The sequence below is a fragment of the Mustelus asterias genome, chromosome 7, assembly GCF_964213995.1.
Source record: "Mustelus asterias chromosome 7, sMusAst1.hap1.1, whole genome shotgun sequence".
Taxonomy (NCBI): Eukaryota; Metazoa; Chordata; class Chondrichthyes; order Carcharhiniformes; family Triakidae; genus Mustelus; species Mustelus asterias.
This window is the reverse complement of record NC_135807.1, coordinates 83,865,184-83,885,811: the sequence shown is the minus strand read 5'-3', so window position 1 is coordinate 83,885,811 and position 20,628 is coordinate 83,865,184. Positions and strand designations below refer to the sequence as shown.

At 44.5% G+C, this 20,628-nt stretch overlaps 1 protein-coding gene across 2 annotated transcripts in view; it reads left to right on the top strand.

The window, feature by feature from the left end:
* Positions 1–20,167, top strand: part of LOC144495821 (serine incorporator 1-like) — a 123,679-nt gene extending 103,512 nt beyond the window's left edge. For both annotated transcript variants that reach the window (XM_078216350.1, XM_078216351.1), the window contains exons 8-10: positions 4,668–4,836; positions 11,760–11,975; positions 17,546–20,167. In XM_078216350.1, the coding sequence (XP_078072476.1) occupies positions 4,668–4,836; positions 11,760–11,975; positions 17,546–17,699 (539 nt within the window). In that variant the 3' untranslated portion in view covers positions 17,700–20,167. The remainder of the gene's footprint in view (positions 1–4,667; positions 4,837–11,759; positions 11,976–17,545) is intronic.
* Positions 20,168–20,628: the final 461 nt, after the last annotated feature.

Here is a 20,628-nt window from a genome sequence, read left to right as displayed (position 1 = left end):
CTAGCTGATAATTTAAAAAAACAGATAGTACGAGTTTCCACAAGTATTTGAGTAGGAAAAGAGTAACTAAAGCTAGTTTTGGTCCCGTGGAGAGTAAATCTGAAGAGTTGATAATAGAAAACAAAGAAATGGCAATGGTGTTGAACAGGTATTTTGTTTCTGTCTTCAGGGAAGGAGATTTAGAAAACTTCCCAAAGATAATTGACAATTTGAGGCTATGGGCCCAATCTGCCTGATCTTTCCTCACAAGATAAACCCTTCATCCCAGGAATCAATTATGTGAACCTTCTCTGAATAGCTTCTAATGCAATTATATGCTTTCTTAAGTAAGGAGACTGTTTTGTATTTGGAGAATGGCACTCAGGAACAGCCGATAAATGAAATGTAACTTTATTGTGGGTGTGTTCTCTCTCACACCTGCTGCTTCTCTGTTACCCACTCTACATTGCATTATATCACTTCCTTGCATACATTACTACAGCAGGGCTCTATGGTGAGCCAAAAGGAGCAAATATGTAACATTTACCCCCCTTTAATTTGAACGTGCCCAAAACTAGTTCAACATGAACAATAGTCAATGGGTTAGTCACTGATATAAATTCAGGTGGTCTGGAGGTCATCACTCTCGGAATGGTTGATGGCAAACCTCTGGCATTTTCATCTTCACGCTGATGTCAGTGGTGGCTGGTTTAACCGGTGTTGTCACGGGAACTGGAGGCTGTCCCTGCGCCTGAACAGAGGGTGATTCCTCAATAGTGTCTGATGGTGTAGGGGGTCACAGGAAAGTCTCGACTTGGTAAAGCTGAATCTGAATTCTCAACAGGCTTCAATTTTAGTGGACCTGTTTTTCCAGCCTGTAACTGGTCTCCATGTCTCCTCCAAATAATGTCACCTGAGGTCTGGACAGTGTAAGAGACAGGTCCAGTCTGCACCAAGACTGTGGCAGGAACCCATTTCTCCCCTGAGGAGTAATTTGGAAAACTCTACGCTTGCCTTGCTTTCACATTTTTCCACTTGTGCTTGTTGTTTTTGTCACACAATCTCTTTTATTTTTGGAGCTGCCTTTTCATTATAATACAGGTTGTGGCATGTGTTTCCAAACATAAACACTTTTATTGTAAGGCTTTAACTATGTATAGTTCTAAATTCATGTACCAGGACACACAAATCCACCATATCATAGAGTTCTACAGTTTCTCCATTTAAATAATATACCGTTCTGTATTCTTCCTGCCTAAGTGATCCTAAGCTCACATGTTCCTATGTTATACTCTATCTACCAAATTTTTGCCCACCCACTTAAGCTGTTCACAAAGCTTTACAGGCTCTTTAAATCCTCTTGACAACTTACTTTACTTTCTACCTTTGTGTCATCAGCAATTTGTTTCAATATGAATGCTGAACATGTTCACATATGTTGGCTGGGATTCTCCCAGCCCGCTACGCTGCTCGAGTAGTGCAGCGGGGTGGGGGGAGACATCAGGGGGGACCTTTAAAGAACAAAGAACAAGAACAAAGAAAATTACAGCACAGGAACAGGCCCTTTGGCCCTCCAAGCCGGCACCAACCATGCTGCCCAACTTAAGTAAAACCCCCTACCCTTCCGAGAACCATATCGCTCTATTCCCATCCTATTCATGTATTTGTCAAGACACTCCTTAAAAGCCACTACCATATTCGCTTCCACTACCTCTCCCGGCAACGGGTTCCAGGCACCCACCACCCCATGTGTAAAAAATCTGCCTCGTACATCTCCTTTAAACCTTGCCCCTCGCACCTTAAACCTGTGCCCCCTAGTAATTGACTCTTCCACCCTCGGAAAAAGCTTCTGACTATCCACTCTCTATGCCTCTCATAATCTTGTAGACTTCTATCAGGTCACCCCTCAACCTCCGTCATTCCAGTGAGAACAAACCAAGTTTCTCCAACCTCTCCTCATAGCTAATGCCCTCCATACCAGGCAACATCCTGGTAAATCTTTTCTGTACCCTCTCCAAAGCCTCCACATCTTTCTGGTAGTGTGGCGACCAGAATTGAACACTATATTCCAAGTGTAGCCTAACTAAGCTTCTATAAAGCTGCAACATGACTTGCCAATTTTTAAACTCAATGCCGATGAAAGCAAGCATGCCATATGCCTTCTTGACTACCTTCTCTACCTGCGTTGCCACTTTCAGTGACCTGTGTACCTGTACACCCAGATCCCTTTGCCTATCAGTACTCTTAAGTGTTCTGCCATTTACTGTACATTTCCTTTCTGTATTAGACCTTCCAAAATGCATGACCTCACATTTCTCCAGATTAAACTCCATCTGCCATCTCTCTGCCCAAGTCTCCAACCGATCTATATCCTGCTGTATCCTCTGATGGTCCTCATCACGATCCGCAAATCCACCAACCTTTGTGTCGTCCGCAAACTTACTAAACAATTCAGTTACATTTTCCTTCAAATCATTTATATATATTACAAACAACAAAGGTCCCAGCACTGATCCTTGAGGAATGCCACTTGTCACAGCCCTCCATTCAGAAATGCACCCTTCCACTGCTACACTCTCTTCTTTGACCGAGCCAGTTTTGTATCCACCATGTCAGCTCACCTCTGATCCCATGCGACTTCACCTTCTGCACCAGTCTGGTTTGAGGAACCTTGTCAAAGGGCTTACTGAAGTCCATGTAGACAACATCCACTGCCCTACCCTCATCAATCATCTTTGTCACTTCCTCGAAAAACTCGATCAAGTTAGTGAGACACGACCTCCCCTTCACAAAACCATGTTGCCTCTCACTAATACATCCACTTATTTCCAAGTGGGAATAAATCCTGTCTCAAAGAATTCACTCCAATAATTTCCCTACAACTGATGTAACGCTCACCGGCCTGTAATTACCTGGATTATTCTTGCTACCCTTCTTAAACAAAGGAACAACGTTGGCTATTTTCCAATCCTCTGGGACCTCCCCTGTAGCCAGTGAGGATACAAAGATTTCTCTCAAGGCCCCAGCAATTTTCTCCCCTGCCTCTCTCAGTATTCTGGAGTATTTCTCATCAGGCCCTGGGGACTTGTCTACCTTAATGTTTCTCAAGAACCCGTTGTACCCATTGTAGCGGGACTCGTGACCAGTGTCCAATTGTGAGTCTTCAAAGCCCTATTTCCATATGATTAACGGGCCCAGGATGGTAGTCTCAGGCCCGCTGGCATCTCCCCCCCCCCCCGCCACTCCCCCGCCACCCCCCCAGCTGTGAGAGGTTCCCACCAGTGGGGTTTACAACTGCTCCCCACCAAATGGCGTACTCACCCCACTGGTGCTGAAGAAGCCATTGAAGTCGGGGATGGGGGTTGCCCATTGGGCAGTGCCAGCCTGCTACCAGCTTGGCATCCTGGCAGCACCCAAGGAACACCCTGGCACTGCCCATCAGGCACTGGGGGTGCCTCTTGGGCAGTGTCAAGGGGGTGGGGCCAGAGGGGGGTGGGACATACTGGGGGGAAGGACCTATTGGGCGGTGATCATGGTGGGGGGGGGGGGGGTACCTGCTGCCACTCTGCAGTGGAATCGGTGAGGGAGGGAGTGAGGGGTCAATCGGCACTAGCCATGGGGAGGGGCGTCAGGGCTGGCTATCGGGGGTGGGGGGTTGGGGATGGCCATGGGGGGGGGGGGGGGAAATCAGGGCTGGCTCGGGGTGGGGTCCGGTAGGCCAGCAATCAGTGGGGGGCTGGGGAGGCCGGTGACTGAGTCTTGAGGCTAGTGATTTGTGAGGGGGAGGCCAGCGATCGGGAGGCCAGTGAAGGGGGTTCAATGCACATGTGCCAATCTCCCCACTGACAGATCGCCGCATGCGCAATGGCCCACTCAGCACTCTGCTGCCCGCCTCTCCAGCGGGATGAGGCTCCACCCCATACTTTCCAGCGTGAATCATTCTGAGGCACTCTGTGATGTACAGAGTGTCGGAGATTCATTCAGCTAAGTAGGCCCAAAACACGGGTGGGAAATTCTCCCGTTTTCCCGCCCATTGAGCATTTTGTTTTGGGAGAATCCCAGCTGTTGCCTTTAATTCAGTCTTTTTACCATTCTTGCAAACTCTGGCCTTATCTGCTGGTGTTCTTTTAAGTTGTTGTGTTCCTTCCCTTCTTGCCACAGACTGTTCATCATTACCCATATCTCTACCTTGCCCTATTTCCTTTTCCTTTCTCTTTAATTTATCACATCTTCTCACGTGTATCTCTCTGCTTCCCCCTACCCCCCTCCCAGTTTGCCTAAAGCCCTCTCTCACATCCTGTTCCACAATTGCCAGGGCATCGGTTCTGGCATGGTCCGGATGACGACCGTCCCTAAGCCCTAATGCATAATAATGAGCAAATCATTTTCCAAGGGATATAATTATAGCAAAAAAAATCTATGTAAGAAGTTATTATTTGTAATTAAGCTCTTTACAAATGTATTCTGACTTCTTTGGCTATGACCTTGGTATTGAAGCTGGAAAAGAGATTTATTGCTGTACAAATACAACTATAATAAACTCTGTGCCAAAGAAAATGCTTCTGGATAGAATGCATTAATTATGGAATCATCAGCAAACATGAAATAATTTATTTTTGATGAAGATTAAAAGTATTTTTTACTCTGCAGTAAGAGTAAACCTTCTTCATTTTGTGTTTTGCTTTCAGATGACAAGTGTAATTCCAATATGATGAGCTTTTTTGAGCGGACATTTCCCAGCACTGATTCTGGCAACAATACTGTGAACACAATCAATGCTTCAAATGCAGGATTGCGGTGGGATGGCCAGTGCATTGCTGGCTTGGTATTATTCCTTATTTGCATCTTATATTTGAGGTAATCATAAATACTAGTTTGACCAGACTTTTCTTGCCACTTTATTACTGCTACGCACATATTTCTATTATACTGTGCTATAGGGGCGGCACGGTAGCACAGTGGTTAGCACTGCTGCCTCATAGCTCCAGGGACCTGGGTTTGATTCCCGGCTTGGGTCACTGTCTGGATGCTCCGGTTTCCTCCCACAGTCCGAAAGACATGCTGATTAGGTGCATTGGCCATGCTAAATATTCTCACAGTGTACCCGAACAGGTGCCAGAGTTTGGCAACTAGGGGATTTTCACAGCAACTTCATTGCAGTGTTAATATAAGCCTACCTGTGACACTAATAAAAAAACTTGATTACACCAACACTCTTGTGTCATTTTATTTTATTTTTTCATGGGACGTGGTCATCACTAACAAGGTTAGCATTTATTGCCCATCTTTAATTGTTCTTGCTCAGTCATTGTACTGAGTCGTTGTGGGTGGAGCTCAGAAACAGGAAAGGTGCAATCACTATGCTGGGGGTATACTACAGGCCACCCAACAGCCCATGGGAAGTGGAGGAACGGATATGTCAGGAGATTCTGGATATGTGCAGAAAAAATAGGGTTGTTGTAGTGGGAGACTTCAATTTCTCTGGTTTAGACTGGAAAGTGCTTAGGTCTGGGGGTCTGGACGGGGAGGAATTTGTAAAATGTGTACTGGAAGGTTCTTTGGAACAGTATGTAGATAGCCCAACTAGAGAGGGGGCTATACTGGATCTAGTTCTGGGAAATGAGCCCGGTCAGGTCGTCAAAGTTTCAGTAGGGAAACATGTGACAAATAGTGACCACAACTCTGTTAACTTTAGGATAGTAATGGACAAAGACGAGTGTTGTCCTAAGGGTAGGGTGCTAAATTGGGGGAAGGCTAACTATAGCCGGATTAGGCAGGAATTGGTGGCCGTTGATTGGGAGAGGCTGTTCGGGGGTAAGTGTCTGGCATGTGGGAGTCTTTTAAGGAACAGTTGATAAGGCTGCAGGACAGGCATGTGCCTGTAAAAAGGAAGGATAGGAAAGGGAGGATTCGAGAGCCGTGGATAACCAGGGAAATTGAGGATCTGATCAAAAAGAAAAGAGAGGAGTACGTTAGGTCCAGGCAACTGAAAACAGATGGAGCTCTGGAGGAATGCAGAGAGAGTAGGAAAGAACTCAAACGGGGAGTTAGAAGGGCAAAAAGAGGTCACGAAATGTTCTTGGCAGACAGGATTAAGGAGAATCCTAAGACATTTTATTCATATGTTAGGAACAAAAGAGTTGTCATGGAGAAAGTCGGACCTCTCAGGGACAAAGGAGGGGAATTATGCTTAGAACCCAAGGGAATAGGGGAGATCCTAAATGAATACTTTGCATCGGTATTCACAAAGGAGAGGGACGTGTTGACTGGGAGTGTCTCAGAGGGAGGTGTTGACCCGTTAGAGAGAATCTCCATTACAAGGGAGGAAGTGTTAGGTTTTTTAGGTAACATTAAAACTGACAAATCCCCAGGGCCTGATGGCATCTATCCTAGACTGCTCAGGGAGACAAGAGATGTAATTGCTGGGCCTCTGACGGAAATCTTTGTCTCTTCAATGGACACAGGTGAGGTCTCTGAGGATTGGAGGATAGCGAATGTGGTACCGTTATTTAAGAAGGGTAGCAGGGATAATCCGGGTTATTATAGGCCAGTGAGCCTGACGTCCGTGGTAGGGAAGTTGTTGGAGAGGATTCTTAGAGACAGGATGTATGCGCATTTAGAACGGAACAATCTCATTAGTGACAGACAGCATGGTTTTGTAAGAGGGAGGTCGTGCCTTACAAATTTGGTGGAGTTTTTTGAGGAAGTGACAAAAACGGTTGACGAAGGGCGGGCCGTGGATGTCGTCTATATGGATTTCAGTAAGGCATTTGACAAAGTCCCTCATGGCAGGTTGGTTAAGAAGGTTAAGGCTCATGGGATACAAGGAGAGGTGGCTAGATGGGTAGAAAACTGGCTTGGCCACAGGAGACAGAGGGTAACAGTCAAAGGGTCTTTTTCCAGCTGGAGGTCTGTGACCAGTGGTGTTCCGCAGGGCTCTGTACTGGGACCTCTGCTATTTGTGATATATATAAATGATTTGGAAGAAGGTGTAACTGGTGTTATCAGCAGGTTTGCGGATGACACGAAGATGGCTGGACTTGCGGATAGCGATGAACATTGTCGGACAATACAGCAGGATATAGATAGGCTGGAAAATTGGGTGGAGAAATGGCAGATGGAATTTAATCCAGATAAATGCAAAGTGATGCATTTTTGAAGAAATAACGTAGGAGGGAGTTATACAATAAATGGCAGAGCCATCAAGAGTATAGAAACACAGAGGGACCTAGGTGTGCAAGTCCACAAATCCTTGAAGGTGGCAGCACAGATGGAAAAGCTGGTGAAGAAGGCATATGGTATGCTTGCCTTTATAGGACGGGATATAGAGTATAAAAGCTGGAGTCTGATGTTGCAGCTGTATAGAACGCTGGTTAGGCCACATTTGGAGTACTGCGTCCAGTTCTGGTCGCCGCACTACCAGAAGGACGTGGAGGCTTTAGAGAGAGTGCAGAGAAGGTTTACCAGGATGTTGCCTGGTATGGAGGGTCTTAGCTATGAGGAGAGATTGGGTAAACTGGGCTTGTTCTCCCTGGAAAGACGGAGAATGAGGGGAGACCTAATAGTGGTGCACAAAATTATGAAGGGTATAGATAGGGTGAACAGTGGGAAGCTTTTTCCCAGGTCGGAGGTGACGATCAGGAGGGGTCATGGGCTCAAGGTGAGAGGGGTGAGGTATAACTCAGATATCAGAGGGATGTTTTTTACACAGAGAGTGGTGGGGGCCTGGAATGCGCTGCCTAGTAGGGTGGTGGAGGCAGACACGCTGACATCGTTTAAGACTTACCTGGATAGTCACATGAGCAGTCTGGGAATGGAGGGATACAAACGAATGGTCTAGTTGGACCAATGAGCAGCACAGGCTTGGAGGGCCGAAGGACCTGTTTCTTGTGCTGTACTGTTCTTTGTTCTTTGTTCTTTATTTCAGAGGGCAGTTAAGAGTCAATCATGTTATTGTGGGTCTGGAGTCACATGTAGGCCAGACAGTGCAAGGACGGCAGATTTCCTTCCCTAAAGGACATGAGTGAACCAGATGGGATTTACAACAATTGATGATAGTCTCATGGCCACCATTACTGAGGCTAGCTTTTTAATTCCAGATTTATTTAATTGAATTTAAATTCCACCAGCTGCCATGGTAGGGTTTGAACCCGTGATTATTAATCCAGTGACATTACCACTACTTCCCCTAGCAACATGTTGATCAGCATTATCAAGGGGCTGGATTTTTCACCCTCTCTGCGGCATGTTTTATGGTGTCAGGAGGCGACATGCCACTCACTGGCAGTGGAATCTTATGGTTCCGTTGTTATCAATGGGGCTTCCCTTTTTATGCACCCCTCACCAGGAAACCCATGGTGGGGGTGTGCCATTGGCGGGACCGTAAGTTCCCACTGGCGTGAACAGCAGCAAGAGTTTGGCAAAAGTGTCAAACTGACCTTATTATGAGCAAGGACCAAGAGGAGGCCATTCAGCCCCTCAAACCTATTCTGCATTCAATTAGATCATGGCTGATCAGAATCTCAACTCTACACACCTTCTTTCCATATACTGCTGTGACCTAATAAATATCAGTTCTGAAAGGTTCAAATTTGATTTAATTTTTTGAAGGGGAACCAAGAAGGTAGATGAGGGCAGTGCAGTTGATGTTGTCTACATGGACTTTAGCAAGGCCTTTGACAAGGTACCGCATGGTAGGTTGTTTGCATAAGGTTAAATCTCATGGGATCCAGGGTGAGGTAGCTAGATGGATACAAAATTGGCTTGATGACAGAAGCTAGAGGGTGGTTGTAGAGGGTTGTTTTTCAAACTGGAGACCTGTGACCAGCGGTGTGCCTGAGGGATCGGTGCTGGGTCCACTGTGATTTGTCATTTATATTAATGATTTGGATGAGAATATCGGAGGCATGGTTAGTAGGTTTGTAGATGATACCAAGATTGGACAGTGAAGAAGGTAATCTCAGATTGCAACGGGATCTTGATCAGTTGGGCCAGTGGGCTGACGAATGGCAGATGGAATTTAATTTAGATAAATGGGAGGTGATGCATTTTGGTAGATTGAACCGGGGCAGGACTTACTCAGTTAATGGTAGGGGGTTGGGGAGAGTTACAAAACAAAGAGATCTAGGGGTACAGGTTCATAGCTCCTTGAAAGTGGAGTCACAGGTGGACAGAATGGTGAAGAAGGCATTCGGCATGCTTGGTTTCATTGGTCAGAACATTGAATACAGAAGTTGGGACGTCTTATTGAAGTTGTACAAGACATTGGTAAGGCCACACTTGGAATACTGTGTGCAATTCTAGTCACCTTATTATAGAAAGGATGTTATTAAACTAGAAAGAGTGCAGAAGAGATTTAATGGATGCTACCAGGACTTGATGGTTTGAATTATAAGGAGAGGCTGGATAGACTGGGACTTTTTTCTCTGGAGTGTAGAAGGCTGAGGGGTGATCTTATAGAGGTCTATAAAATAATGAGGGGCATAGATCAGCTAGATAGCCAATATATTTTCCCAAAGGTAGGGGAGTCTAAAACTAGAGGGCACAGGTTTAAGATGAGAGGGGAGAGATACGAAAGGGTCCAGAGGGACAGTTTTTTCACGCAGAGGGTGGTGAGTGTCTGGAACAAGCTGTCAGAGGTAGTAATAGAGGCGGGTACAATTTTGTTTTTAAAAAAGCGTTTAGACAGTTACACGGGTAAAATGAGTATAAAGGGATATGGGCCAAATGCGGGCAACTGGGATTAGCTTAGGGGTTTAAAAAAAAGGGTGGCATGGACAAGTTGGGCCGAAGGGCCTGTTTCCATGCTGTACACCTCTGTGACTCTATGCTCTAGGCTGAATAGGATTTTGGGGAGAGAATTCCAATTTATCTTGTGTGAAAAAGTTCTTCCTGTTCTTACTCCAGAATGGCCTAATTCTAATTTCAAGGTTGTAAGGGAAATGTCTTTCTGGACACCCCAACAGACAAAAACATTTCTCTCTATCTTGCCTATGCAATCCTTCAAAACACCTTAATTTGATCACACCTTATTCTGCTATACTTAAGGGACTCCAAGTATGTCTGTGCAACCTGCCTTTGTAATTTAACCCTTTTAGTTCTTGTATCATTATGAAGAATCTGACTGTACCCCCTCACAGCCAATGTATATTTTGTAAAGTGCAGTGATCCAAACTGGCCTCAGCATAGCCTTATTCAATTGTAGTATAACTTGTACCTCCTTGCGTTTGAATACTCTTTTATTTTTCGCTGCTGCCCACTAACCTTTCGTGATTTCTATAGATAGTTCTAAGTTTGCCTGTAACTCAATGCTCCAAGCCTTCCAATGTTGAACTGAAGCCCAAAGATATGATCAGGCCCCAGTAAATAATCTCTTATCACCTGGATTTTGCAGCAAATGTTAATTCAGTGAGCTGCAAGCAATTTTTAATATTAGGACAGAATGCACCTTCCTAATTATCAAATGTTAAAATGAAATACAGCCTATTTGTGGAAGCCAGTGTGTGCAGAGTCGCATTCTTACTGAAAGACTGTTGTGAGATATATGAGGGTATAGATGATAGAAAGGTATGGGATCTGTCAGATGGACTGCATAATTTTCCAACTTGCACTTTCCTAAGTGGCACAGTGGTTAGCACTGCTGCCTCACAGCGACACGGTGGCACAGTGGTTAACACTGCTGCCTCACAACATGAGGGACCTGAGTTCAACTCCCAGCCTTGGGTCACTGTCTGTGCGAAGTTTACACATTCTCCCCGTGTCTGTGTGGATTTCCTCCGGGTGCTCCGGTTTTTGCTGAGAACAGTCCAAAAGACGTTAGGTGCATTTGCATTGGCCATGCTAAATTCCTTCTCAGTGTACCCAAACAGGTGCTGGAGTGTGGCGACTAGCAGATTTTCACAGTAATTTCATTGCAGTGTTAATGTAAGCCGACTTGTGACAGTAATAAATTTTTTTTAATGTTCCTCAGCCCTTATTGATGTATTTCAGAGTCGCAGGATAGGGTATTCAGCCCCGCACGCCTGTTCTTGCTATTCAGTAAGATCTGGGATCATCTACATCCTAACTCCTTCCACCCACCTTAGCTTCACATCTCTTAATAGCCTTGGATAGTGAAAATCGACTGATCTCTGGTTTAAAATTATTAATTCTGCCAGGATCTATCTTAAATTTCAATTTGTGTCAAAGATCACTCCCTGGAATGTAATCCAGAAGGTGACAAGACACTGGAACGGCCACACCTTGACAACTGGTGCAGTGTTACAGCCGGGACATCCTGGTGCTGGAGGCAGCACAGAAAAGGGTCATAACCTAACTGTTAACTCGGTTAGAGGAGATTAATGTTTTTTATCTTGGGGAAGAGGAGACTCAGGGGAGATGTTATTCAAATATTCGGGAATCCCAAGGGAACAGATACATTGCACCTCAATCATATGTCTAAAATTGCCTTAAACCATTGAACCGGAACATACTGGCTCACACTGAAGAGAAAGGTAAGGAGGAGGTTGAGTTTTAAGTGATTTATGCAAATAGATAATGAACGTGGCTATCAGATTGCCCAGCGAGGGAGACCTGATTTAAAATGTTAGAGGAACATTAATGAGATATATAAGGGTGTGGAGAATAGAAAGGTATGGGACCTGTCAGATGGACTGCATCCTTTTCCAATTTGTACTTTACTATGTTCCTAAGTCCCTATTGACAAATTTTAGAGTCACAGTTTATTAAAACTGAGAACCATTGATTTTTAAACTAATTCTATTGATGTTTCGTTTTGTTAGCATTAGGAAAAGCAGCTGCACACAGAGGCAAAGCCACTCCATCAATAATCCAGACACCGGATCTTTGGAATGTGTATCAATACAAGAAGGCTGCGAGGAAGTGCATCGCTTTCAGGACAACGAAAAGGAAGGGGTTCATTACAGTTACTCATTTTTCCACTTTATACTGTTTCTGGCCTCCATGTACGTTATGATGACACTAACTAACTGGCACAGGTAAGAGGAACATAAGAACTAGAAGGAGGGATAGGCCATCTGGCCCCTCAAGCCTGCTCCACCATTCAATAAGATCATGGCTGATCTTTTCGTGGACACAGCTCCACTTACCCGCCCGCTCACCATAACCCTTAATTCCTTTACTATTCAAATATCTATCTATCTTTTCCTTAAAAACATTCAATGAGGTAGCCTCAACTGCTTCACTGGCAGAGAATTCCACAGATTTACAACCCTTTGGGTGAAGAAGTTCCTCCTCAACTCAGTCCTAAATCTGGTCCCCCTTATTTTGAGGCCACGTCCCTTAGTTTTAGTTTCACCCGCCAGTGGAAACAACCTCCCTGCTTCTATCTTATCTATTCCCTTCATAATCTTATATGTTTCTATAAGATCTCCCCTCATTCTTCTAAATTTCAATGAGAATAGTCCCAGTCTTCTCAGTCTCTCTTCATAAACCAGAATCTCAACTCAACTCCAGAATCAACCTAGTAAATCTCCTCTGCACCCCCTCCAGTGCCAATGCATCCTTTCTTAAGTAAGGAGAAAAAAACTGTACAGAGTACTCCAGGTGTGGCCTCACTAGTACCTTATACAGCTGCAACATAATCTCGCTGTTTTAAACTCCATTCCTCTAGCAATGAAGGGCAAAATTCCATTTGGCTTCTTAATTACCTGCCGAATCTGCAAACCAACTTTTTGTGATTCATGCACAAGGACATCCAGGTCCCTCTGCACAGCAGCATCTGCAGCAATTCATCTATGTAAATTGTAAACAATTGCAGCCCCAACACTGATCCCTGAGGCACACCACTAGTCACTGATCGCCAATCAGAAAATCACCCATTTTTCCCCACTCTTTGCTTTCTGTTAGTTAACCAATCCTCTATCCATGCTAATACATTACCCGTAACACAGTGCACCTTTATCTTATGCAGCAGCCTTTGGTGCGGCACCTTGTCAAATGTCTTCTGGAAATCCACATACATCACATCCACCGGTTCCCAGTTGTCCACCGCTCTCGTAATGTCCTCAACGAATTTCAGTAAATTAGTTAAACATGACCTGCCTTTCCATGAACCCATGCTGCGTCTGCCCAATGGGACAATTTCTATCAAGATGTCTCGCTATTTCTTCCTTGATGATAGATTCAAGCATTATCCCTACTTCAGAAGTTAAGCTAACCGACCTGTAGTTACCCGCCTTTTGTCTACCTCCTTTTTTAAACAGTGGCGTCACATTTGCTGTTTTCCAATCTGCAGGAACCACCCCAGAATCCAGCGAATTTTGATAAATTACCACAAGCGAATTTGCTATTTCCAATACAATTGAACAGCCATCTTCAGGCACAAACCTAACGTTAAAAATGTACGCTCCTAAATTACTCGAGTCCAAGAGGGTATAGTCCAAGTGAATTGCCCATGGAAAGGGATACAATTTGGGATAGAAACTGGATGATTCTTTCACCCGCTTACCTCATGTGCTAGGGCTGCTTTGGCAGTTTGTCTGGGTAGTTTTCGGGCTAGCCCAGGGATTATTCTTCAAGTAAACTCATTAGCTAAGAGCTGGCAATCTGACAGCCTTCAGAAGGCATCAAATTTTGTTCAGACATCGCTAATCAAACCCATTAGTTCATTTACATAAAAAAACAGAAACATTTCCTTTGATGGAAAATAAAACATAAGCGCTTTCAGTTTGACCCTAAATGAATTACTCCCTCAGATATTAGAATTACAAATACTGCCCTAATTTTTCAAATGACAGTCAGGGCACATCCATTACATTTGTACAGATGTGGACCTCCCTTTGGAATTATCCACAATTTGATTTGGGATAGATACCAGATACTTGGTTTCAGATGGCTGGAAGTTCCTCTCCGCTGCGTTTCTAGTTGAAGAGTCAGGATTCCAAAGATCAGGGCCATATTTTACATCTTTCCTTGTGAGTTTATGAATCTATAGTTTACATCTGACACCATTCTCTGCTAGATTTTTCATTTCTCAATTACAATTTCCATTTTCTGGCCCAATGGGTTTCCTGCTCATTTAGAAGTGACACTTAAAGCATCAGTTTGACAAGATATTATTGTTGCTTTGAATGGAAGGGTTAACTCCTATATATAGGAAAGGAATTTCAGTTAGATAATTAGTTAGGGCGGCACAGTGGTTAGCACTGCTGCCTCACAATGCCAGGGACCTGAGTTCGATTCCGGCCTTGGATGATTGTCTATGCAGAGTTTGCATGTTCTCCCACTATCTGTGTGGATTTACTACGGGTGCTCAGGTTTCCTCCCATAGTCCAAAGATGTGCCGGTTAGGAGGATTGGCTATGCTAAATTGCCCCATAGGGCCCAATTTTACCATCAAGTTGCGCCCGCTGTCGGGTGCAAAGCCAGGCGTGAGGTGAGTAGTGTGATCCGTGCCCGCCTCTGCACCGGTTCCCCCCTTTGCCAAGGCCCAAAAATGGCCACGATCGGGACCATTCCTGAAGCGGGCACGACGGCCATTTAAATGTATTTGCATGCGTTTAAATTGACTTAATGGATTGCATGCCCAACATTACCAGCACTTCCCCCTTTACCACCACGTTCGCCCATCCAGAATCGGCGCAAAACAGACATGCTCCATAAAAGTCTGATTTGGGTGCTCCAGTTAGTGAGGAGTAAGCGCCAAGCATTTGACAGTTCTCTGCTTGAGATCGGTGGGGACGGGGAAAAGGGGGGGATCCGCTGCTACTCTGCCTGTGATCAGTGAGGGGAAAGGGGGAGTTGCGCTGCCACTTTGCCTGAGATCAGTGAGGGGAAAGGGGGGGTCCGCTGCCACCTGACATGTAATCAGTGAGGGGGAAGGGGGGGGGGTCCACTGCCACTCTAGTCTGAGGTCGGTGGGGAGGAAGGGCCCACGATTGGTCTGGGGGGTGGAGGGGGTGGGGGGCTAAGGGGGTCAGTAATGGTGTGGGGGTGGGGCAAAATCTATGGGGGCTAGGAGGAGGCATTATCTGGCCTGGGAGCGATGATGACTTGCTACAGACCAGATAGTAAATCTGGCCGGTTATTAATACTTACAATAGAACACAAGGCAGATAGCGGTAGGATTAACTTTATAAATTGCATGTAGCTGGTCAGAACCTCCCATTGACAAGATTACTTTCAAAACTTTTGTGTTGAAAGCATTCCTCAAAGAGAAGGTCTTTTGGCCACATTTTACTTTCCAACGTCCTGTATTTGTCCACTTATATCATTGAAAGAAAGGGCAGAGGCTGTGTCTGCAATTGGAACAGGAAAGGTAAGTGGTGCATTGCCATTTTTGGCTCACCATCAGCTCATTCCCGCTGGGCGGAGGCCCTGAAAATCAGGGCTGAAGCAACAATGTTACATGTAGAGCCAGAAAATTAATTTTTGCCACCCAGAACCTTACAGAGTACATCAGCCACCCATAGAATGAAAACCAGGTGGGTTTTCCATTGGATAGTTCACCCACTCCCAAGCAGCAAAGTTGCAACTTCTCACACGCATCTCCCACTCCTCCCCTCCCCCACCCCGACCCACCCAGGGGTCCAATAAGAGATGATTCAGTCATTTGCTGTGGTAAATTATTTGTATCAGGCTTTAAAATTGATGAAAGGGTTTTAATGCGATAAATTGAATGCACGTCCTTTAAGTATGATGGAAGAATGTCAATAGTATCGACGATATTTGTGATAAAATGGTAGACAATAGGGTTGGACAGGTAATTAGCTCTTCAGAGCTCTGAGCTATTTTCTGAATTATCTCCACTGCTCAGTAGTTTCTGCTGCACATGTGGTCATTTGACACATGGTTATGAAAATTATATTAATATAAATTCATTCAAAATATACAAAGGAGACAAATTGTACCATATGATGTGTTCCAAAGGGTAGATTTCATCGTGGTTCGTCTGGAGTTGCTGCTGATGTAGATCAAGTTTAATGACTTTTTAGAATAATATGAAGATAAGAAATGGCAATGTTATATTCTTTGTTTATTGATGATAAGGGGACATACAATCACAAATTTTCTATTCTTATAAACGGAAAATGCAGTTCTGAAATAAAGTGATCATTTTGGGGCAAGAATGGTGGCACGGTGGCACAGTGGTTAGCACTGCTGCCTCACAGCGCCAGGGACCCAGGTTCGATTCCCAGCTTGAGTCACTGTCTGTGTGGAGTTTGCACATTCTCCCCGTGTCTGCGTGGGTTTCCCCCCACAGTCCAAAGATGTGCAGGTTAGGTGGATTGGCCATGCAAAATTACTCCTTAGCGTCAGGGGGGCTGGCTAGGGTAAATGCATGAGGTTATGGGGATAGGGCCTGGGTGGGATTGTGGTCAATGCAGACTCGATGGGCCAAATGACCTCCTTCTGCATTGTAGGATTCTTTGATTGAAAAATTTAGTTTTTTCTCTAGATTTTATTTACATAGATGGTCGTGAATTAAACTGTGGGATATTGGCTTAGCTTGGGGGAGATTTTCTGCTCTTTTTTGGGTGGGTTGGAATGGTGGAGAATTGAGTGAGTCCCAAAATGGCTTTCATGCCAGCTGGATTTCCCAGCTTGATTGCCCCCACCCCTCCCCCGCCAGTGTTTGAATGGGGTTCCCGCCATGCAATGAAGGGAACCCCATTACAATATATTATCATATACTTAGTGGGCCTCCCTTCTGAAAGATCCCCTCATATAAGGAATTTCCCCAGCGGGATTTACAGCAGGTTTTGAAAAACAGGAACCGATGTAAAGAACCCAGCAGTGATGGACAGCTAAATACATCCCCCAGGGTGGAGAAGGTCATGCTGGGGCAGTACGCTAGCAGAGCCCTGGGGAAGTGCCAGGTTGGCGCTGCCCAGGTGCTAGGGGACATTGCCAGGTTGGCATTGCCAACGGACAGAGCCTGAAAAGGGGGATGGTGGGAAAGCCTGAAAGTGAGAATCTGTAGGTGGTACGAATGAGAGTGGAGTCTGAAGGTGGTTGGGGGGGGGGGGGGGGCGCAGTTTGGCAATCCTATAGTGGAGTTTCGCACACTTGTGCGGGTGGCTACTGGCAATGGTGACTGGGTGCATGGGAGAGGGGGGGGGGTTGATGCCAGCGAGTTGCAGAGGTGTTAGCTGTTGAGTGTGGGGGGGGTGGGGGGGGGGGGTGGTCAGTAGGGTTGTTTGGAGATCGGGCACCCTTTTTATAGGTCGTCCAATCTCTGAGGAGCCGGCGTCTTTAGGTCCCGCACATCTCTTTGCCGTTGGGAATCCACTGGCTGGATTGCGATCTGGATTGCACCGAGCCACCCAGCGGGAATCTCACCGCTTTTCCCACCGGGGATAACACTTACAAATTTTTTGGGTGAATTATTTCCGATCAAATTTATTTTAAGTTCAAAGATGTGCAGGTTAGGTGGATTGGCCATGATCGATGCGCAGGGTTACGGTATAGGGGCGGGGGAGTGGGCCTACAGTGGTATTTTGGAGGGTCAGTGCAGACTCGGTGGGCTGAATGGCCTCCTTTTGCATTGTATGGATTCTATGCTTCTATGCTAATTGATAGTCGCTTTCTTGCATTCCGTATCTAGTCATGGTCCTGATTTCAAGCGTATATCGAGCAGTTGGATTGCGGTATGGATGAAAATTGCCTCCAGCTGGGTCTGCAGTTCCCTTTACATCTGGACACTTTTGGCACCTCTTGTTATTTCAAAACAAGATGATTTTGAAGAGCAAGTAAGCTAAGAGTGAAATGAAGCAAGAGAATGGAAAAGGAGTTCCCAACCCTCAGAGAAGTATATCTTGGTGAATAACAGTTTTACATTAATCTAAGTGAAATGTACATCTTCAATATGTGTTATTAATCTTTGTGGCCAAAGAATTTGTGCCAAATGATAATGAACTGTAATCAAAAGACCTAATGATTTAACCATGGTAACTGGCTGGTTGGATGGCTGACAGAAATCAGGCAGTCCTCAGTTGTGAAGGTTAAACAATCAGTTATTTGTGAGGCCCAGTGAGGTAGCAGTAATCATAACAACACCGATGTATACTCAGAGGATTCAAAGAGAATATAGAAAATGATTAACCAAATACAGAAATTGTGCAGAAGGTCACAGAGATTGATAATCATATTTAGTCATTAAGGTCATTATGAGTTCTGAGGTTTTTATTATCAACCAAACCTTCTCAGGTTGGTAATAATCCCCTCAGGGGCTGTAATAACCATAATACTGCCTGAAATGGTGTTATTGTTATCCAATATATAACGCAATAAAACACAAAGGTTATTATTACTCATTGTAATGCTCTTAGATCTTTCAATAGCAATATTATGAGAGCTTGCTCATTACTCTATGTGATTGACATAGAGATGCTTGAATTTAACTATAAAACATTTTGTCAATAAAGTCTATTCATAATGTCCTACAAAATTTAAAGTTGACACATGCCACAATGAGTTTCAGTCCTGGTGCTTGCATTGTTAATAGCCATGATCAGAATCTCTTTCTGATTTCTACATTGAGTAGGTTCAGTGATGAAAATCCAAATTAGGAAAGCCTATGATTATTGTGTCTAATGATATCCAGCTCTCAATATATCTGTTGAAATATATAGTAGCTAGAACATTCTAAGCATTATTTATTAAACTCTGTTGCTTATTGTATGTTCTGAGGGAGTAGAACATCGGAGATCATGTCGTTGCAAATCCCATTGTCAGACAATTCTTTGAAATATCTTGCAGCAAATCTTAATAAGAGAAAATCTACTTGCAAAGATGAAGAGAAAGAACATTATGAAGAGCATTTCAGAGCAGATGCGTGAGAGGACAGACACCTCTGTTGATCTCACCCCAGATCTAGATCTTTTAATAATTTGGGATTCCTTTTCTCAAGGAAAATAATGGGTGATAGTCCATTGTTTATCTTCAATGACGGTGATTCGGAAACAAAGAATGGTTGCGATGGAATGCAGAGGACATAGGAGGTACAAAATAATGTGAACAGATGACTGTGACACATGGGTCTTGTGTAGGTACTGCAATTTATACAAGAGGGAGGACGTGGTTCCGCAAATTCAGGAACTATGATCAGAAGTAAATAAATCCTAGAGATTTTCAAAGAAAAGATTCTGATACCTGGACCAATGGATGGGGAGTGGGAAGGGTGAAACTACCTTAGTTACTCACAGAAGTGATAAACTTTAAATCAGTTTTTTCACAATCAATCATTACTTTTCATGACAATGTCAATAGGTATCGTGCAACAAACCAGGGGAGTCATTGAGAACAAAGAGATTTATAAGGGGCGGCAAAGTGGCACAGTAGTTAGCGCTGCTGCCTCACGGCGCCAGGGACCCAGATTCGATTCCAGCCTCGGGTGACTGTCGGTGTGGAGTTTGCACGTTCTTCCTGTGTCTGCGTGGGTTTCCTCTGGGTGCTCCGGTTTCCTCCCACAGTCCAAAGATGTGCGGGATCGGTTAATTGGCAATGCTAAATTCCTCCTTAGTGTCAGGGGGATTAGGAGGGTAAATAAATGGGGTTATGGGAATAGGACCTGTGTGGGATTGTTATTAGTCCAGGCTTGATGGGGCAAATGGCCTCCTTCTGCACTGTTGATTCTATGATTCTATGAATAAAAAGCACTGATAGCAAATTAGCCACTGCCACTCAGAGAAATGTCCTTTTAAGTCACACAAGACCTGAAAGCCATTAGATCTTTGAAATTAGAATCTGCACTGACCCGTCAAGACTTGCAGAGGCAGGGTGAGATCACATTATTTACATGAGTAGGGTGGTTGCACTGCACATGCCATTAGGAAGTGCCCATCATGGTGGAGAGGCAGGCACACCAGCTTTTTCTCAATACACTAACCCAGTAATGCCCAGCTACCAGTTAAGAAAACTCTTCATCTGAGAATCCCCTTCGGGCTCACACCCCTTATTATGCCACTGACCTTGGTTTGGATGGGCAGATATTCTGCCCTTCTCCAAGTTCTATGAAAAATGATGACGAAAGTCAGGATTTTATCTATCTAGATATTGGATTAATTAAGACCTTTCTCTACACTCCTGCTGGACTTAATGATAGCACATCAATTTGTCCCACTGCGTGCTTTATTTACATAACATTTACAAGAAGGATCTTAGGATGAACTTCTGCGTAGTGAATGTACCAATGTTGATTTAGCATTTTTCTTGTGGGTATTGTTTCACTGTGTTTGGATAAATATGTATTTAATGCCTTTAAATAAATATCATTATAATTTCAATAGTCTGAGAAAATATTAAACTTTATTTTCTGAATGTGTTTGCAATGTTGGAGTTTATGGATGAAATTTTCCCATCCTCCCCCTGGCGGGATCTTCCGGCCTCACTGACGGGGCACCTCCACTGCGGGGTTTTCTGGAGACATGGGGTGGATTCAATGAGAAACCCATTGACAGCAGCGGGACTAAAAGATCCTGCCGCTGGTCAATGGCAATTCATCTCCTGCTACCGAGGAACACACCACAGGGCTGCGGGGTGGAGGAGGGGGCAAAGAATCCCTCCTTATATGTTCACTTAGGCCTTATAAGTATGTTGTGCAATTATTGGTGCATGAACAGTTAGTGTGTTCATGTGCAATTTAAATGTTTTTTTTCCATGAGATGTGGGCATCTTTGAAATTTGTTG